This window comes from Bufo bufo, chromosome 4 (genome assembly GCF_905171765.1).
Source record: "Bufo bufo chromosome 4, aBufBuf1.1, whole genome shotgun sequence".
Classification (NCBI taxonomy): domain Eukaryota; kingdom Metazoa; phylum Chordata; class Amphibia; order Anura; family Bufonidae; genus Bufo; species Bufo bufo.
Genome location: NC_053392.1, coordinates 451,045,069 through 451,065,632, shown reverse-complemented (window position 1 = coordinate 451,065,632; position 20,564 = coordinate 451,045,069). Strand labels below are relative to the sequence as shown.

The 20,564-nt window shown below is 44.8% G+C and overlaps 1 protein-coding gene across 2 annotated transcripts in view; it reads left to right on the top strand.

Annotated features, from left to right (window-relative positions):
- CEP170 (centrosomal protein 170) overlaps positions 1-20,564 on the top strand; it is a 285,415-nt gene that overhangs the window by 67,490 nt on the left and 197,361 nt on the right. For both annotated transcript variants that reach the window (XM_040429409.1, XM_040429408.1), the window contains exon 6: positions 3,753-3,903. In XM_040429409.1, coding sequence (XP_040285343.1) covers positions 3,753-3,903 — 151 coding nt within the window. The remainder of the gene's footprint in view (positions 1-3,752; positions 3,904-20,564) is intronic.

Sequence of the window (20,564 nt, the reverse complement as noted above, 5' to 3'; positions counted from 1 at the left end):
TCCCCCTTTTATGTTCCAGCAAGTTTTTTTATTTGCAGGATTAGTTGTAGAATTTTTAGAAACCATTTTGGGGTAGATATTTATAAAAACAGCAATTTTAACATTCTTTTATGGAATTTATTTAGTGTGTGGTATAGACAGCATAACTTTATTATGGAAGTCACTACAATGATGATAATGACAAATTTGTATATATTTTTTATTTTTCCTTTCCTCCTGCAGGCTGTCAGTTCCCCAACTGCCTTACTCCCCCTACAGACTGGTTTTATGATGTTTATTCCAGACTCAATTTCTAACTAATATCTTTTGCTTATGTTGTGCTACCGTAATTCTGTCATTCTTGTATGAAAGCTTTCAACAGGACTAGGCCAATGTCTGTAGCTTCTACCATTTCAAGAGATACAGTGGGGCAAAACAGTATTTAGTCAGCCACCAATTGTGCAAGTTCTCCCTCTTAAAAATATGAGAGGCCTGTAATTTTCATCATAGGTATACCTCAGCTATGAGAGACATAATGAGAAAAAAATCAAGAAAATCAATGTTTGATTTTTAAAGAAATTATTTGCAGATTATGGTGGAAAATATTTGGTCAATAACAAAAGTTCATCTCAATACTTTGCTATATACCCTTTGTTGGCAATGACAGAGGTCAAACTTTTTCTGTAAGTCTTCACAAGGTTTTCACACACTGTTGCTGGTATTTTGGCCCATTCCTTCATGCAGATCTCCTCTAGAGCAGTGATGTTTTGGGGCTGTCGCTGGGCAACACGGACTTTCAGCTGCCTCCAAAGGTTTTCTATGGGGTTGAGATCTGGAGACTGGCTAGGCCACTCCAGGACCTTGAAATGCTTCTTACGAAGCCACTAAGTCATTGCCCGGTGTGTTTGGGATCATTGTCATGCTGAAAGACCCAGCCACGTTTCATCTTCAATGCCCTTCTGATGGAAGGAGGTTTTGACTCAAAATCTCCCGATACATGGTCCCATTCATTCTTTCCTTTACACCAGGCATGCACAACCTGCGGCCTTCAGCTGTCGTAAAACTACAACTCCCACAATGCCCTGCTGCAGGCTGATAGCTGTAGGCTGTTCGGGCATGCTGGAAGTTGTAGTTTTGCAACAGCTGGAGGTCCGCAGGTTGAGCATGCCTGCTTCACACAGATCAGTTGTCCTGGTCACTTTGCAGAAAAACAGCCCCAAAGCATGATGTTTCCACCCCCATGCTTCACAGTAGGTATGGTGTTCTTTGGATGCAACTCGGCATTCTTTCTCCTCCAAACACGACGAGTTGAGTTTTTACCAAATAGATCTACTTTGGTTCTACTCATCTGACCATATGACATTCTCCCAATCCTCTTCTGGATCATCCAAATGCTCTCTAGCAAACTTCAGACAGGCCCGGACATGTACTGGTTTAAGCAGGGGGACACGTCTGGCACTGCAGGATTTGAGTTCCTGGCGGCGTAGTGTGTTACTGATGGTAGCCTTTGGGAGATTTTCAGTGGTCTTGTATGTCTTCCATTTTCTATTAATTGCTCCCAAAGTTGATTTCTTCACACCAAGCTGCTTGTCTATTGCAGATTCAGTCTTCCCAGCCTGGTGCAGGTCTACAATTTTGTTTCTGGTGTCCTTCGACAGCTCTTTGGTCTTGGCCATAGTGGAGTTTGGAGTGTGACTGTTTGAGGTTGTGGAGAGGTGTCTTTTATACTGATAAGTTCAAACAGGTGCCATTACTACAGGTAACGAGTGGAGGACAGAGGAGCCTCTTAAAGAAGAAGTTACAGGTCTGTGAGAGCCTCTCTCATCTTTTTAAGTGGGAGAACTTGCACAATTGGTGGCTGACTAAATACTTTTTTGCCCCACTATATGAACAGCTAAAGCAGACATTCCCCCCCCCCCCCCCCCCCATATCTTCCTCTTCTGCCTGGGCTCAGGAAGAACCGTTAAAATTATTGTCCCACAAAAATATTCTACAGTTTTCAAACCAGCATCTGGACATGAATACTTTTGTAATTGTATGTACTTAAGCCACTTGTATAGCGCCACTTGCTGTTTGTTTTATTTTCTTATTTCTTTGACCTGCTCACTGAGATGGCCACACATGCTCAGTTTCAGCCTTCAACTGCCTCCTGAGCTGTGATAGGGAGAGCATGGACACGCCTCCTGAGCTGAGATAGGGAGAGCATGGACACGCCTCCTGAGCTGAGATAGGGAGAGCATGGACACGCCTCCTGAGCTGAGATAGGGAGAGCATGGACACTCCTCCTGAGCTGAGATAGGGAGAGCATGGACACGCCCCCTGAGCTGCAGCAGAAAAGACACTCCCTTTGAGCTGCCAGCTTGATATAAATCTAGCAGAGCATTGAATGAGGAGATTTCTGGATCCATGTGAGGTACAGGGCTGGTTCTAGCGTTGTTAGAAAGATATTGTAATGTTCTATATGATGTCTGATTTCCATTTTTTACATGAGCCATAGGATAAACCCCTCAAGTACTTTTCCCAAAGCCCAAGTTGGGAAACTGTTAGGTGTTAATAAGTACATACTTTTCTGCTCTAAAGGTGCCCACACCCTCTAAGTACCGCTTTGCGGTGTTACCATTAAAGGCCAGTGTGCTAGAGGTTTGCCTGTTGTATGCTAGAATGCATTGTATGTCTGTGACTGCTGATGTGTTTGTAACCTGGGCGCCATGCGTTGGTAACATGACTGTAATGACAGGTGGTGGCAGCGTTGTATGTGTGGATATGCTTGTGGGTCACTTCACTTGTTTGTAGCCTAATACGTTAGGCAAGTGTAAGATCAAATATGGAAGTTTAGTACACCCTTAAGGCCCCTTTCACACGGGCGAGTATTCCGCGCGGATGCGATGCGTGAGTTGAAAGCATTGCACCCGCACTGAATCCCGACCCATTCATTTCTATGGGGCTGTGCACACGAGCAGTGATTTTCACGCATCACTTGTGCGTTGCGTGAAAATCGCAGCATGCTCCTCTTTTTGCATTTTTCACGTAACACAAGCCCCATAGAAATGAATGGGGTTGCGTGAAAATCGCAAGCATCCGCAAGCAAGTGCGGATGCGGTGCGATTTTCACGCACGGTTGCTAGGAGACAATCGGGACCTGTGGTGACGTCACTCCGGTCATCACATGGTCCGTCACATGATCTTTTACCATGGTGATGGATCATGTGATGGACCATGTGATGACCGGAGTGACGTCACCACAGGTCCTTTTTCTGCAATCAGCAAAGAAGAAGACAGAAGAGAAGCCAGGCTGCGCAAGCAAGTGGATTAAGGTGAGTTTAATTTTTTTATTTCTTTTTTAACCCCTCCAGCCCGATTTTACTATGAATTCTGTATTTAGAATGCTATTATTTTCCCTTATAACCATGTTATAAGGGAAAATAATACAATCTACAAAACACCGATCCCAAGCCCGAACTTCTGTGAAGAAGTTCGGGTTTGGGTACCAAACATGCGCGATTTTTCTCACGCGAGTGCAAAACGCATTACAATGTTTTGCACTCGTGCGGAAAAATGGTGCATGTTCCCGCAACGCACCCGCACCTTTTCCCACAACGCCCGTGTGAAAGGGGCCTTACAGTCATGTCCAAGGTCACAGGTGCTATGAATGATGGAATGCCCTCCCCTCTGTGGCCTGTTGTGTGTTTGTGACAAAATTATTTTTTTAATTTTCCTCAATTTCTTATGATATTTTTTTCCCCCTATGATTTCTGTATATCCATGTTTTGTAGCATGAAAAATTTACAAGTCAGCTCCAGTTTTCAAAAAAGCCTTTTGAATCAGAGAGATCAAAATCGAAAGGAATTGATGCAAAGATAAATCTTTCTGCCGAAGCACATCAAAGATTATTAGACCCACAGAGATCTGAAGAAAAAGTGTCAGGTATGTTAAGTTTATTTACATAACCTCTACCTGCTCAGTGCTATACGGTTCACATTGCTGAATGCAGGAGCTGTGCCCTCACTATCACTTGCAGGTGCCAACTGTGTATACTGCTCGTTTATACAGCTAGCCAGGGGCTATACAGTGGTCCCTAGATATGACATGTATAGATGCCTATTTTGGCCTAAATAGTCATTATATCAAATAACAGTAACTGTGTAGTATTGCTATGCATTATATGAGCAGTCAGAGGATCACACGTTCAAGTCCATTAGTGGGATATTGCAAAAAAAATAATGTAAAAGTCGAAAAAAGTGTTTAGAAAAAAACTATTCATAATCAGTATTGTCGTGTTTGTAATGACCCATACAATATTGATCACATTTTTTATCCTGTATTGTGAGCAGCATAAAAAATAATCAAAATGCGAAAACACGTTTTTTTTATTGTCGCCTCCTAAAAAACACTGTAAAAAGTGATCATAAAGTTGTATATGCTCCAAAATGGTTTGAATGCAGCAACACAAAAGTGTACAATTTTAAGAGAGTTTTTATTGTGCGAAAGTATAAAAACATAATATTTATATAAATTTGGTATTGGCATTGTTGTACTGTTTTCTCAAATGCACAGTCGAAAAAGCTATTTTATTTTTTATCTGAACCTTAAATGACTTGTTTCGCCTCGACCAATGTCATTTATCATGTAGAGAAAATTAATACAAGTTACACTTACAAATGTATTGTGATTATCCATATTGCTTCCTTTACTGCCTTGATTAATTTTTCCCCTGCTTGTATCCAGGGGTTATGACCACCCTGCGGTCCAGCAGTGTTGGCCCAAGGGAGGACTCATAGGCACGCATTCACAGCAGGTCCCACCCCTGCCACCTCATATCTGCACTGCAGTGGTTGTAACCCCTGGATACGAGCAGTGTATAATGTGATAGAAAAATGAATCAAAACAGCAAAGGAGGCAATATGGACAATCACAATGTAGGTGCCTTGTAGTAGAATGCCATTTGCCGAAGTGAAACAGCCCCTTTAAAGAGAACCAGACACCATGAAATGCAGTGGAATCTACAGGCAGCATTTTACAGAAAGAGCTGAGCAGATTGTGGGAAAAGATTTAACAAAATTAGTAATTTTTAGACATTTAAATCTCTGCTCAGTATTATCCAGTATGTTACACTGCCCATTTCACAATTGCCAGTAACTAATAGCATTCTTGGTGGCACCAAGGCTGGACTGGGACAGAAATTCAGCCCTGCCATTTGAATACAGGGTCACTCCAAGATGAAGGCTTCACAGAAACACGTCAGGGTTGGCAAATCCCAGTAGGAGAGGACAGTCATGTGAATATTCCTTGTGCATTTCTGGTTATCTTTCTAGTACATGCTGATTGCTAGTTATGTTCACAACTAGTTCTTTTACATAATATTCGTGGCACGTTTACACGGGTCAGTGATTGGGAACTAGTGTTTTTCATTCCCAGTCTGATATATATATATATATATATATATATATATATATATATATATAAGCAAATACCGCAGCAGCACAGTCAGTGTGCACTGGGTGCAATTCCTCACGGAGGCCGACTTCTCCTCCACGATGTATACTTTCCAAAGAACGAGGCAGCACTTCCAGATTTCGGTGAAAGAGTGAAGACCCCAGACTTTATTCCCCAGCAACGTTTCGGCCTACTCAATGAGGCCTTTGTCAAGCTTGACAAAGGCCTCATTGAGTAGGCCGAAACGTTGCTGGGGAATAAAGTCTGGGGTCTTCACCCTTTCATCGAAATCTGGAAGTGCTGCCTCGTTCTTTGGAAAGTGTGTGTGTGTGTGTGTATATATATATATATATATATATATATATATATATATAACATTGGATAGAAGGAGAGACTACACCCATAAGCATATAGAATTGTAGCAGACTTCCTCCTTCTGTTCTGACTGCCACTGGGGAAAGATATGTAGTTGCACTAACAGGGCACAGGTTACAGATTAGTGAATACCACTGGATCGTAGTTCTGCTGCATAGAGCACTCACTGCAGTACCCCCTATATTTTTGTGTAGAAAAATAAAACAATCCTTGTTGCCTCCAAGAGTTTGCTACTGACCAGGCTTCCATGCACGGGTATGCCATTATCACTCTTCCCTCGATATGCCTTCAATTTTCCCCAATGTGCTACCAATCTCTCTGCCCCAAATACCACCACTCTGCCCCTTTGAATTCCGCCACTCTTCCTATAGTTACGTCCCCCCCCCCCCACACTTCCCGGTGTAACACCACTTTGCCATTAATGCCACTGTCTCACGTTAAGGCCTTATTCACACGTCCGTTGTTTCTTTCCTGATCTGTTCCGTTTTTTGCGGAACAGATCTGGACCAGATCTGGACCCATTCATTTTCAATGGGTCCTGAAAAAAAATCAGACATTGAGCTGTCCGTTTTTTTTTCAGGACCCATTGAAAATGAATGGGTCCAGATCTGGTCCAGATCTGTTCCGCAAAAAACGGAACAGATCAGGAAAGAAACAACGGATGTGTGAATAAGGCCTAATGCCTATCTCACGTTAATGATTCAGTAGAGATATCCTACTTTGTAACTGGCTGAGTGTGATGACACAAGTGAAACACAGGATATGGCTCTTATGACTGTGGCTGCAGCACACACTCAGACAGCACAATTCTGCTTGCTGTGCCATAGAAAAGGTGGACTCCCAGGTGTCTGTCCAGGCCTTACACCGGAAGGAGACCTGGGAACTGGTTAGCCGGACATCTGGCACATCTGGTAAAGACTTCCACTGAGTGCACAGAGTGCCCTGTGTTTTTCTCCAGATAAGTCAGCTGTTGAGTCAAAAAGATTAGAATGGCTCAATGTGGACACCAGTCCAAGCCAGAATTGCAAGATGGGCAGTCTGGCCCTGAAAGGCACCCATACACATTAGTCTTTTGGTTGATTAACAAATGTCCGATTTCAAATAAAATGATTGTTTCTCACCCCTCCCCCCCCTTGACGTTTTTCGTATTTTGGTACATTACAGCCTTAAGTTCAATGTTTTGTTAATCTGAATTTTATGTGATGGATCAGAAAACAATAGTCTAAGTTGGTGAAGTGAAAGGAGAAAAATATATAAATAAAACTATTGTTTAGAAATAGAAAACACAAAATTGGCATGTGCGTATGTATTCACCCCCTTTGTTAGGAAGCCAATAAAAAGCTCTGGTGTAACCAATTACCTTCAGAAGTCACATAATTAGGGAAATGATGTCCACCTGTGTGCAATTTAAGTGTCACATGATCTGTCATTACATATACACACCTTTTTTGAAAGGCCCCAGAGGCTGCAACTCCTAAGCAAGAGGCATCACTAACCAAACACTGCCATGAAGACCAAGGAACTCTCCAAACAAGTAAGGGACAATGTTGTTGAAAAGTACAAGTCAGGGTTAGGTTATATAAAAAAAATATATCCAAATCTTTGATGATTCCCAGGAGAACCATCAAATCTATCATAACCAAATGGAAAGAACGTGGCACAACAGCAAACCTGCCAAGAGACGGCCGCCCACCAAAACTCACGGACCGACGGACCGGACAAGGAAGGTATTAATCAGAGAGGCAGCACAGAGACCTCAGGTAATCCTGGTGGAGTTGCAGAGTTCCACAGCAGAGACTGGAGTATTTGTACACAGGACGACAATAAGCCGTACGCTCCATAGAGTTGGGCTTTATGGCGGAGTGGCCAGAAGAAAGCCATTACTTTCAGCAAAATACGAAAAGGCATGTGGGAGACTCCCAAAATGTATGGAGGAAGGTGCTCTGGTCTGATGAGACTAAAATATAACTTTTCGGCCAAAGAAAACACTATGTCTGGCGCAAACCCAACACATCACATCACCCAAAAAACACCATCCCCATAGTGAAACATGGTGGTGACAGCATCATGCTGTGGGGATGTTTTTCAGCAGCCAGGACTGGGAAACTAGTCAGAGTTGGGGGAAAGATGGATGGTGCTAAATAAAGGGATATTCTTGACCAAATTCTGTACCACTCTGTGCGTGATTTGAGGCTAGGACGGAGGTTCACCTTCCACTGCTAAAGCAACACCTGGGTGGTTTAAGGGGAAACAGGTAAATGTGTTGGAATGGCCTAGTCAAAGCCCAGATCTCAATCCAATAGAAAATCTGTGGTCAGTCTTAAAGATTGCTGTTCACAAGCGCAACCCATCCAACTTGAAGGAGCTGGAGCAGTTTTGCAAGGAGGAATGGGCAAAAATCCCAGTGGTAAGATGTGGCAAGCTCATAGAGACTTATCCAAAGCGACTTGGAGCTGTGATTGCCGCAAAAGGTGGTTCTACAAAGTATTGACTTTAGGGGGGTGAATAGTTATGCACATTGACTTTTTCTGTTATTTTGTCCTATTTGTTGTTTGCTTCACAATAAAAAATAAAATAAAACATCTTCAAAGTTGTGGGCATGCTCTGTAAATTAAATGATGCAAATCCTCAAACAATCCATGTTAATTCCAGATTGTGAGGCACCAAAATATGAAAAAAGTAAAGGGGTGGTGAATACTTTAGCAAGGCACTGTATTTTTGGAAAATCTGTCTTTCATAAGCCGCACACGTATAAAATCCTTGAATTGGGAATGTTTTGTCCATACATAGGTGAGAAAAGGTTTCAAGGGAAATTTCCCATTTTAAAGTGGACAAAAAAAGTATTTTCGCCTCCCCACCCCCTTTCACTGCCCATGTCCGCCCTAATGTTACTGGATCTTTTATAGCATATTATTGGGAGATTCTGAAATTCTGCAATTTGTGGATAAAAATGTGTCAAAATACCCAAGTAGCTATTAATCGATCTTGACAACAAAAGGGATACAAGGTTTCTGATTTGAATTTTATTGGGTATTGGATCCCTTTCTCTTTGCACTTTTAATACTGTAAATATTTCCGATAAGGGTGGGTTCACACTAGCGAACTGAAAATGACACAATTGCAAGCTTTGAAGACTACTTGCCGTAATTTTTACCCTATAAGACGCCCCCCCCCCCCAAAAAAATAAATAAATAAAGTGCATCTTATGGGGCGAATGCTGCCATTTTTACTCTGCTAACTCTGATACATCGCCGGCCGCGATGCTGCACAGCGCGGCCTCCGTGGTATCAGCGGGGACAGAGGAGGGGCTGGGGGCGGGCAACTGGTGTTGAAATTGTGTCGGGGCCCAATGCGGTCAATGTACTCTATTACACCGGGCCCCGCTCACAGCAGTATTCATATGTAAAGTGAAATCATGGGTAAAGCTTTGTCAAGGTATAGCAATCCTCTGCAGCAGTAGCGCAATCCACGTAGAACTCACTATGAAACTCCCGTAGTAGGCAGGCTGGCGGGTCACTCACTTAGTCATGCGCATGCTCCTCCCACTTTATTAATGAAGCAGGCGGAGCAGGCACGTGACGAAGTGAGTGACGTTACACTGCCGGCCAGCCTGCTTGCTACGGGAGTTTCATAGTGAGTACTATGTGGATTGCGCTACTGCAGAGGATTTCTATACGTTAACAAAGCTCCCATGCCTATACTTTACATATAAATACTGCTGTGAGCGGGGCCCGGTGTAATAGAGTACAGTGACTGCACCGGGCCCCGTGGGTTAATTATAAGTAGGAATCACAACGCCTTTATCACACCCCAAATGAATTAAGACCTCAGACCAGACCCCAAATTGTGTTCAGATTCAAACCCCAGAGAAATCACGAAAACCAGTACACACCACTACACCAGACCACAATCTAGGGTTGACCTCCTACATTTTGTTTTTTTTAGACAACTGAACCAAAAACCATGAATGGCCTAAAATTTGTAAACCCTAAAACACTAGTGTTGATCGAGCACCAAAGTGCTCGGGTGCTCGAGTAGAACACCTTGGGGTGCTCTACCGAGCACAATGGAAGTCAATGGGAGAACCCTAGCATTAAACCAGGCACCCCCTGCTCTGAAGAGGAGAGGGTGTCTGGTTCACATGAAAAGGTCAGAAATTGATGGAAACGCCACTAAAATGGTTCGGCAACAGCATGGGAAGGATGTCTGGATGCATCTTGGACTCCCAGATCGCCGCTGGGAACGATGTTGTCCGAGTAGTACGCCACTTTTACAGACTGACAATAATACGCACAAAACCAAAGACAAAATCGATTTTAGTGGAATATATTTACTTGTATATAAAGTGCAAGTGCTGCCAGAAAATTACAAGGAAGAGGCACTCCGATACAACCTGTCACATCAACAAGGGCCGCATTCACATTGTGGTACAATTGTTCAGGTAGTGGGACTCCTACACTCATAAAGCCTATGCACTAAGTGAAAGGGCTGCCAAAAATTACAAGGAACCAGCACTCCAATACACCTTTTATTACACATAAAGGAGGGCATCATACACTGCCATGAAAAATTATGATTGATGGCCTGCTGGTGACCCTCAAAAACATTAGGAGTAAGGGCCTGCTAGTTACTCTATAAAACATTAGGGGTGAGGGTCTGCTGCTGAGCTGACCATCTAAAACATTAGGGGTGAGGGTCTGCTGCTGAGCTGACCATCTAAAACATTAGGGGTGAGGGTCTGCTGCTGAGCTGACCATCTAAAACATTAGGGGTGAGGGTCTGCTGCTGAGCTGACCATCTAAAACATTAGGGGTGAGGGTCTGCTGCTGAGCTGACCATCTAAAACATTAGGGGTGAGGGTCTGCTGCTGAGATGACCATCTAAAACATTAGGGGTGAGGGTCTGCTGCTGAGCTGACCATCTAAAAAATTATGGTAGAGGGTCTGCTGGTAAGCTGACTCTCTAAAACATTAGGGGGGAGTGCCTGCTGCTGATCTGACCATGGAAAAATTATGGGCAAGGGCCTGCTGCTGAGCTGACCATCGAAAACATTAGGAGCGAGGGCAGCCTATTAAGCAGGTTGATATGATTGAGAAGGACGAGAAAAGGAAGATTGAACCATATATCCTTTTTTGTGGTGGAAGGGGTACATGGGAATACAGTGTAATTCAATACACCATAAAAGCCACATTTAGAGTGCCTTTATGTTCAGCCGCTTTCCTGGTGGAGTAGAGAAGTAAGGGGCTATTCAGGCCTTGTTCATTTTTATAAGAGTCGACCGGTCAGCATTTTCAGTTGACAGGCGGATGCGCTTATCAGTTATTATGCCCCCAGCAGCACTAAATTCCAGCTCTTACAAAACGCTGGCGGCAGGGCAGGCCAGCACCTCCAAGGCGTAGAGCGCCAGTTCATGCCACGTGTCCAGCTTGGACACCCAATAGTTGTAAGGCACAGAGGGATCATTGAGGACGCAGACACTGTCTGCTACGTACTCCTTCACCATCTTCCAAAATTTTTCCCTTCTTGTGACACTAGGCCGCGCATCAGGGTGAGGCTGCTGGCAGGATGTCATGAAACTGTCCCAGGCCTTGGAGAGTGTTTCCCTGCCTCTGTTGGAACTGCTGTGTGTTCCCCTCGTCTCCCCTCCTCGGTTGCCCAAGGAACTATGTACGATTTTATCACCAGGACCATCTGGTATTGCACCATTTTGCTAGTCCTCTCCACCACAGGAATTAGAGATGAGAAGTTCTCTTTGTAGTGTGGGTCGAGAAGGGTGAACAACCAGTAATCGGTGTTGGCCAAAATGCGTACAACGTGAGGGTCACGGGAAAGGCAGCATAACATAACGTCAGCCATGTATGCCAGAGTCCCAACAGACAAGATTTCGCTGTCCTCATCAGGAGGATGACTCTCAATCTCCTCATCCTCTTCCTCCTCTTCTGCCCATTCACGCTGAACCAATGAAAAAAAACTGCTATGGGTACTACTCTCTGTAGCGGAGGCATCGTCGACGAAATGAGGGTGGTCTGGCTATCACCCTGTGTACTTTCTTCCTCCATTTCCACCACTTCCACATGCTAAGCGTCCGCCTTCATTGTGAGCAGCGAGCATTTCATTAGACACAGAAATGGGATGGTTACGCTGATAATAGCGTCATCGCCGCTCACCATCTGTGTTGATTCCTCAAAGTTGCGTAAAACCTCAGAGGTCAGACATCCATGCCCACTCATCACTTTTGGAGAGCGGCAGCTGACTGGAAAGTAGACGACCATGTTGCAGCTGGTATTGCACTACTGTCCTCTGCTGCTCACAAAGCCTGGCCAACATGTGGAACGTGGAATTCCAGCACGTGCTCACGTCGCACAACAGTCGGTGACCTGGCAATTGCAAGTGCGGCGGCAGCTGTAGATGACTTTCGGAAATGGGCACACACGCGGTGCACCACCAGTAGCTCAGGAAAATTGGGGTAGGTTTTGAGAACCCGCTGAACCACTAAGTTTAACACGTGGGCTAGGCATGGTATGTGTGTGATCTTGCTGAGTGCCAAAACCGCCACCAAGTTACGGCCATTATCAGACACAACCATGCCTGGTTGTAGGTTGAGTGGCAAGAGCCACAGCTCAGTCTGGTTCCTTATACCCTGCCACAACACTGCGGCAGTGTGCTGTTTGTCACCTAAGCAAACAAGTTTCAGCATGGTCTCTTGCCGCTTCCCCACTGCAGTGCTACACTGCTTTCAGCTACTGACTGATGGCTGACTAGTGCTGCAAGATGACAATTCAGAGGTGGAAGTGGAGGAGGAGAAGGGGGGGTGGGGGGTTGCAGCCACTATTGTAGGTGGTGGCGGAAATCCTAATGGAAGTAGAACCGCAATCCTTGGCGTCGGTAGCACCTGTGCCATCCCAGGCTACGACTCTCTCCCGGGCTTCACAAGGTTCAACCAGTGTGCCGTCAGGGAAATGTAGTATCCCTGGCCACAAGCACTTGTCTATGTGTTAGTCGTTAAGTGGACCTTTCCAATAACTGCCTTGGTCAGGGCATGGGTGATGTTACGAGTCACATGCTGGTGTAGAGTGGGAACGGCACATCGGGCAAAATAGTGGCGGCTGGGGACTGAGTAACGAGGGACGGCCGCCGCCATCAGGCTGCGGAAAGCCTCAGTGTCCACAGATTCTGAGAATTACACCCAGTATACACAATAGGGGAAGTGGTACTGTGTAGTGTCCATATATACAGAATAAGAGCAGATCCTGAGAATTACGCCCAATATATAGTGGTACTGTGCAGTGTCCATATATACAGATTAAGATCAGATACTGAGAATTACAGCCAGTATACACGACAGGAGAAGTGGTACTGTGTAGTGTCTATATATACACAGAACAAGAGCAGATACTGAGAATTACACCCAGTATACAGGACAGGAGAAGTGGTACTGTGTAGTATCTATATATACACAGAACAAGAGCAGATACTGAGAATTACACCCAGTATACAGGATAGGAGAAGTGGTACTGTGCAGTGTCCATATATACAGAATAAAAGCAGATTCTGAGAATTACACCCAGTATACAGGACAGGAGAAGTGGTACTGTGTATTGTCCATTTATACAGAATAAGAGCAGATCCTGAGAATTACACCCAGTATACAGGACAAGAGAAGTGGTACTGTGCAGTGTCCATATATACAGATTAAGATCAGATCCTGAGAATTTCACCCAGTAGGGCTGCACGATAAATCGAAAAAATAAATCGAATCGCGATAATCGGCAAATGCGATATGGCGATTTGGCCGACCCGAAAATGCCACGATTATATATGAAGGGGCCCCGCTCACATAACTGGCTTTGTGTGTAAAGTATTTTACTAGTGTGTGAAACAATCTCTCTCCTATTGATAACAGGTCCAGCCTCTGTACTCATTTTCACGATGAATGCACTGCAGCGAACGGCAGCGAGCGGGCCGGCCGGCCGGCGCGTGACTGACGTCACTTAGTAACGCTCCTGCTTCCTGAAGTGGGAGGAGCGTTACTAAGTGACGTCAGTCACGCGCCGGCCGGCCAGCTCGCTCCCGCTTGCTGTAGTGCATTCATCGTGACAGTGAGTACAGAGGCTGGCCATGTTATCAATAGGAGAGAGATTGTTTTACACACTAGTAAAATACTTTACACACAAAGCCAGTTATGTTCGCAGTTTAGGACACATGAGGGGACACATAGGGCCATGAGGGGGACCAGCACAAGATGCTATATGTCTTATGCTGCCCCCCCTCATGGCCCTATGTGTCATAGCACACATCCCCCACAACAGTGCCGTCCACAGATCCCCCACAACAGGGCCCTCCACAGATCCCCCACAACAGGGCCCTCCACAGATCCCCCACAACAGTGCCCTCCACAGATCCCCCACAACAGTGCCCTCCACAGATCCCCCACAACAGTGCCCTCCACAGATCCCCCACAACAGTGCCCTCCACAGATCCCCCACAACAGTGCCCTCCACAGATCCCCCACAACTATGTCATACCCAGCCACGTCAGCGGCTCATATGTTAAAATCCAAGCAAATAGACCTGTAGCACAATTCCCTTAAAATATCGCATCGCATATCGTTATCGCAATTTTTAGGGCCCTAATCGCAATCGCACAAAATTCCCATATCGTGCAGCCCTAACACCCAGTATACACGACAAGAGAAGTGGTACTGTGCAGTGTCCATATATACAGAATAAGAGCAGATTCTGAGAATTACACCTAGTATACAGGACAGGAGAAGTGGTACTGTGTAGTGTCCATATATACAGAATAAGATCAGATCCTGAGAATTACACCCAGTATACAGGACAGGAGAAGTGGTACTGTGTAGTGTCCATATATACAGAATAAGATCAGATCCTGAGAATTACACCCAGTATACAGGACAGGAGAAGTGGTACTGTGTAGTGTCTGTATATACAGAATAAGAGCAGATACTGAGAATTACACCCTGTATACAGGACAGGAGAAGTGGTACTGTGTAGTGTCCATATATACAGAACAAGAGCAGATACTGAGAATTACACCCAGTATACACGACGGGAAAAGTGGTACTGTGCAGTGTCTATATATACAGAACAAGAGCAGATACTGAGAATTACAACCAATATACAGGACAGGAGAAGTGGTACTGTGTAGTGTCCATATATACAGAATAAGATCAGAACCTGAGAATTACACCCAGTATACAGGACAGGAGAAGTGGTACTGTGTAGTGTCTGTATATACAGAATAAGAGCAGATTCTGAGAATTACACCTAGTATACAGGACAGGAGAAGTGGTACTGTGTAGTGTCCATATATACAGAACAAGAGCAGATACTGAGAATTACACCCAGTATACAGGACAGGATAAGTGGTACTGTGTAGTGTCCATATATACAGAACAAGAGCAGATACTGAGTATTACACCCAGTATACAGGACAGGAGAAGTGGTACTGTGTAGTGTCCATATATACAGAATAAGATCAGAACCTGAGAATTACACCCAGTATACAGGACAAGAGAATTGGTACTGTGTAGTGTCTGTATATACAGAATAAGAGCAGATACTGAGAATTACACCCTGTATACAGGACAGGAGAAGTGGTACTGTGTAGTGTCCGTATATACAGAACAAGAGCAGATACTGAGAATTACACCCTGTATACAGGACAGGAGAAGTGGTACTGTGTAGTGTCCATATATACAGAACAAGAGCAGATACTGAGAATTACACCCAGTATACAGGACAAGAGAAGTGGTACTGTGCAGTGTCCATATATACAGATTAAGAGCAGATCCTGAGAATTACACCCAGTATATAGTGGTACTGTGCAGTGTCCATATATACAGATTAAGATCAGATCCTGAGAATTACACCCAGTATATAGTGGTACTGTGCAGTGTCCATATATACAGAATAACAATAGATACTGAGAATTACACCCAGTATATAGTGGTACTGTGCAGTATCCATATATACAGAATAACAATAGATACTGAGAATTACACCCAGTATATAGTGGTACTGTGCAGTGTCCATATATACAGATTAATATCAGATCCTGAGAATTACACCCAATATATAGTGGTACTGTGCAGTGTCCATATATACAGATTAAGAGCAGATCCTGAGAATTACACCCAGTATATAGTGGTACTGTGCAGTGAGCAGATGTTGAAGCACACAGACTTTTATTTATTTACAGGCTGAAGTGAAAGAAGTGAATGGGGCTTCAGAGAAAATTGATTGCATCTGGGTGCAATGCATTTTTCACTGATGGTTGCTAGAAGATGTAGATTGTTATTATTCCGTTTTTTTCATGCGTGTGAAAAACGAATCAAAAACTGCACCCATATGGAAAAAAACTGAAACCCTGAACACAATCGCAGTCAAAACTGATGGAACTTGTGTGCAAAACAATCCGTTTTTTCCTGAACAGACCCTGAGAGAATCCATAACGCTTGTGTGAAAGAGGCCTTACTGGAATTGGGTACACCTAATTTATTAAGAGGCACACACCTCAATAAACTAGTTGCCTATCGGCAGTTCATGCAGCTAACTGATAAGCAATGTCAGCTGTGGGCTGGCATAGATTTGCATTATATTTTGGCCAATTTCTGGTAAAAGGGGTGAGTGTAGCATAATGAGGCCTCTTTCACACGGGCAAGATTTCCGAGCGGGTGCAATGCGTGAGGTGAACGCATTGCACCCGCACCGAATCCGGACCCATTCATTTCTATGGGGCAGTGCACATGAGCGGTGATTTTCACGCATCACTTGTGCGTTGCGTGAAAATCGCAGCATGCTCTATATTGTGTGTTTTTCACGCAACGCAAGCCCCATAGAAGTGAATGGGGCTGCGTGGAAATCGCAAGCAAGTGTGGATGCGGTGCGATTTTCACGCATGGTTGCTAGGAGATGATCGAGATGGGGACCCGATCATTATTATTTTCACTTATAACATGGTTATAAGGGAAAATAATAGCATTCTGAATACAGAATGCATAGTACAATAGGGCTGGAGGGGTTAAAAAAAAAATATCAAAATAATTTAACTCACGTCAATTAAAAATAATTTAACTCCCCTCATTCACTTGTTCACGCAGCGGCTTCTCTTCTGTCTTCTTCTTTGATGCTCAGGAGGAAAATGACCTGTGGTGACGTCGCTGCGCTCATCACATGGTCCATCACATAATCCATCACCATGCGGGAGGAACACTCGTCTGCAAGGGGCCCAAGGGTCCGTTCACACGTCTGCAAAATGGGTCCTCATCCGTTCCGCAATTTTGCAGAACGGGTGCGAACCCATTCATTTTCAGTGGGGCCGCAAAAGATGCGGACAGCACACTGTGTGCTGTCCGCATCCGCACTTCTGTTCCGTGGCCCCGCAAAAAAAATAGAACATGTCCTATTCTCGTCCGCAGCCACGAACAAGGAAAGGCATTTCTATCATAGTGCCGGCCATGTGCGGATCGCAAAATGTGGAACGCACATGGCCGGTGTCCGTGCTTTGCGGATCTGCAATTTGCGGCCCGCAAAACAGTTGCGGACGTGTGAATGGACCCTTACCCTCGCTCTATGATAGACAGACTGCAAAGAAAAAGAGGGTCAGTCAGCACATCCCAAAGCGCAGGGGCACGTTGCTATGGCTGAGAACAAGACTGTTAAACAAAACAAGCAATGCAACAGCTCACTGCAAATCAAATAAGGTACAAAATTGCATCATAATAGCAAATGCTGAACTAATAAGTTAGAGATACTTGGCAAATCGTTTTGTACAAAATTATTTGAGCCCGTCTGCCGAACGTCAAGGCAATCTCTAGTTAGACGGGTTCCTAACACTAAATATACCTGTTATGTGCCATAGCGGCCATCATAAATTTCAGAAAGTGTAGGTTCCACTTACATGCTGGATCCGCCTGAATTTCCGTCATTTTCGGTGCCAAAATGGCCTCCATTATATCCAGGGAAAGCAGTTACCAGCATGCACGCCGGGCCCACCCCACCCCACCCCACTCCACCCCACCCCACCCCACTCCACCCCACCCCACCCCACTCCACCCCACCCCACCCCACCCCATTTCCGTCATTTTCGGTGCCAAAATGGCCTCCATTATATCCAGGGAAAGCAGATAGACAGACAGTTTGTGAATGTCTAATACTACATATGATCAGCGGCCTTCCGCTTCAAGTTCTGACAGCAGCTTGGACTTGGCTGGTGTGCAGCAGAAGTTTGTCAGCACCATTTCATCTGACAGTGGGCCACTATCAGATGCGGTGCCGTTAAGAAGTCCAACGATGGTGTGCTATGGTTAACTCTCACTGTTAGGGCTCATGCACACAAACGTATTCTCTTTCTGCTTCCGCTCCTTTTTTTTTTTTTGCGGACTGTATGCGGAACCATTCACTTCAATGGGGCTGTACAAAATACAGAAGTTACTTCGTGTGCATTCCGTTTCAGTTTGTCCGCATGGCCGTTCCACAAAAAAGTAGTGCTTGTCCTATTATTGTCCGCAAATCGCGGTCCGAGGACCCATTCAAGTCAATGGATCCGCAAAAAATACGGAACGCACACGGAACACATCCGTATGTCATCCGTATTTTGCGCATCCATACTGTAGAAATGCTATGCCCAGCCCATATTGCTCATGTGTTTGGTGATTAATAAGTTACTGTTTCTGTATACGATCCGCAAAAAAACTGATCAAATACGGAAACTATACGGATATGTTTTGTGCAATAATGGAAAGGAAAAAACCTCACACATGGAACAACGGTGAAAAATGGACCGCAAAACAACAACAGTCGTGTACATGAGCCCTTAGTGGTCAGTTAATATGTGCAGCGTCAGCACTGAACAGTAGGCTCATCTCTTCTGAGGACTTGTTGACTGGTCTAGAGGAGTCCGGGGTCTTCAGTTCTACCTGTGGCGTCTTATTCTAGCCAAGGGCAGGCAGAATTTAGGGCACTATTCTCCATTCCTGGACTTTGGCTGGTGGTGGTGATGGTGCTCACCTTAGTGTCCACCCTTACAGTAGTACTCTCCTCTTAGTTTCCCATTACAGTATATGTGTTGCACTTATAGCAATTATACAATTAAAAAAGTAACCTGCACCTAGCCCATTCCCCAGATGATTGGAACCACATCCTGCTCTCACCAGCAGGCTCGAGGCAGTGACATCATCACCCCTGCTGTGCTGAGGAGTGCGCACAGCCTGGGGACAGGCCAGAGAATGGTCCCCAGGCTTGCAGGAGCAATGACATCACTTCATCGCGCCTGCTGAGAAGAGCACGGCCAGGAAATAAGGCCCCGATCCTCCTGGATTAAAGACACAGCAGTCAGACTTGGGGCCAAGCCCAGCTGCTCTGTCTGTCATTCATTACGACCCAGGCCATGCAGTAGTTTCAGCACTGGGACTGAACCGATTGGTGGAGCAGCAGTTCCCGATCACTGCTTCTCCACTTAGCACCGCAGTGGAGAGGAGAAGGCAGGGAATTGCTCTTCTTCCTGTTCCTCCCTCCATGCCTTGTTGACTTGTGCGCTGGCTGTATTGACGGATATTGCAGAAAGCAGGCTCCACAGTATTGCAGAGCGGCTTTCATATGAAGAATCACAGTATCCGTGCTCTGTATATTACTGTACAGGGTGACCCACGAAAAAATGGCCCACCTCCAATATCTCCAAATCAAACTGGCCAATAGTAAATCTGTCTTAGTTGTTCAGAACTCGGCTTTCATTTTTGCTATTGGCAACTAAGACAGATACACTATTAGGAAGATTGATTGGGAGATATTGGAGGCGGGCTCCTTTTTTATGGGCCACCCTGTATATATGTAATCCTTGATATGTGATCGCAGCTTGCTGACTATAATGATGCGCTTGCGCATAATTTTGCATGCTTTATTAATAGCTTTTATATTATTTAATGACAGCAATTGCAGAGCATCCTTCATATGAAGTATTACAGTATAAGTCCTCATGCACACGACCGTTGTTGTGTTCCGTTCCCGCAAAATGGGGTTCCGTGATCAGTTTCCGTTTTTGTTTCCGTGTGTCTTCCTTTATTTTTGGAGGACCACCAGACAAAAAGGAATGTAAAAAAAAAGTCTAAGACAGGTTTGCCATGCAAATGATAGGAAAAAAACGGACGCTGATGACAATTTTGTGTGCCTTCGTGTTTTTTAGCGGTCCCATTGACTTGAATGGGGCCGCAAACCGTTTTCCGCGAAAATAATAGGACAGGTTATATTTTTTTGACTGACTGGAACCACGGATCACGGACGAGGATGGCAAACGGTGCATTAGCCGAGTTTTCAACGGACCCATTGAAAATCAATGGGTCCACAGAAAATCACAAAAAACGGCGCAACGGACACTAAATAAAACAACGGTCGTGTGCATGAGGCCTAAGGGTCCATTCACACGTCCGTAGGTCTTTTGCGCATCCGCAAAACACGGACACCGGCAATGTGCGTTCCGCATTTTGCGGACCGCACATCGAAGGCACTATAATACAAAATGCCTTTTCTTATCCGCAGTTGCGGACAAGAATAGGACATGTTCTATTTTTGTTCGGGAACGGAATTGCAGAGCCAGCAATGCGGATGCGGACAGCAGATGGCATCCGTTCCTGCCCCATTGAAAATGAATGGGTCCGCAAAATACGGAACGGATCCGGAAAAAAATTGCGGACGTGTGAATGGACCCTAATTGCGGTTGCACATACTCTTGTATATTTCAATATACAATTGCGGTTT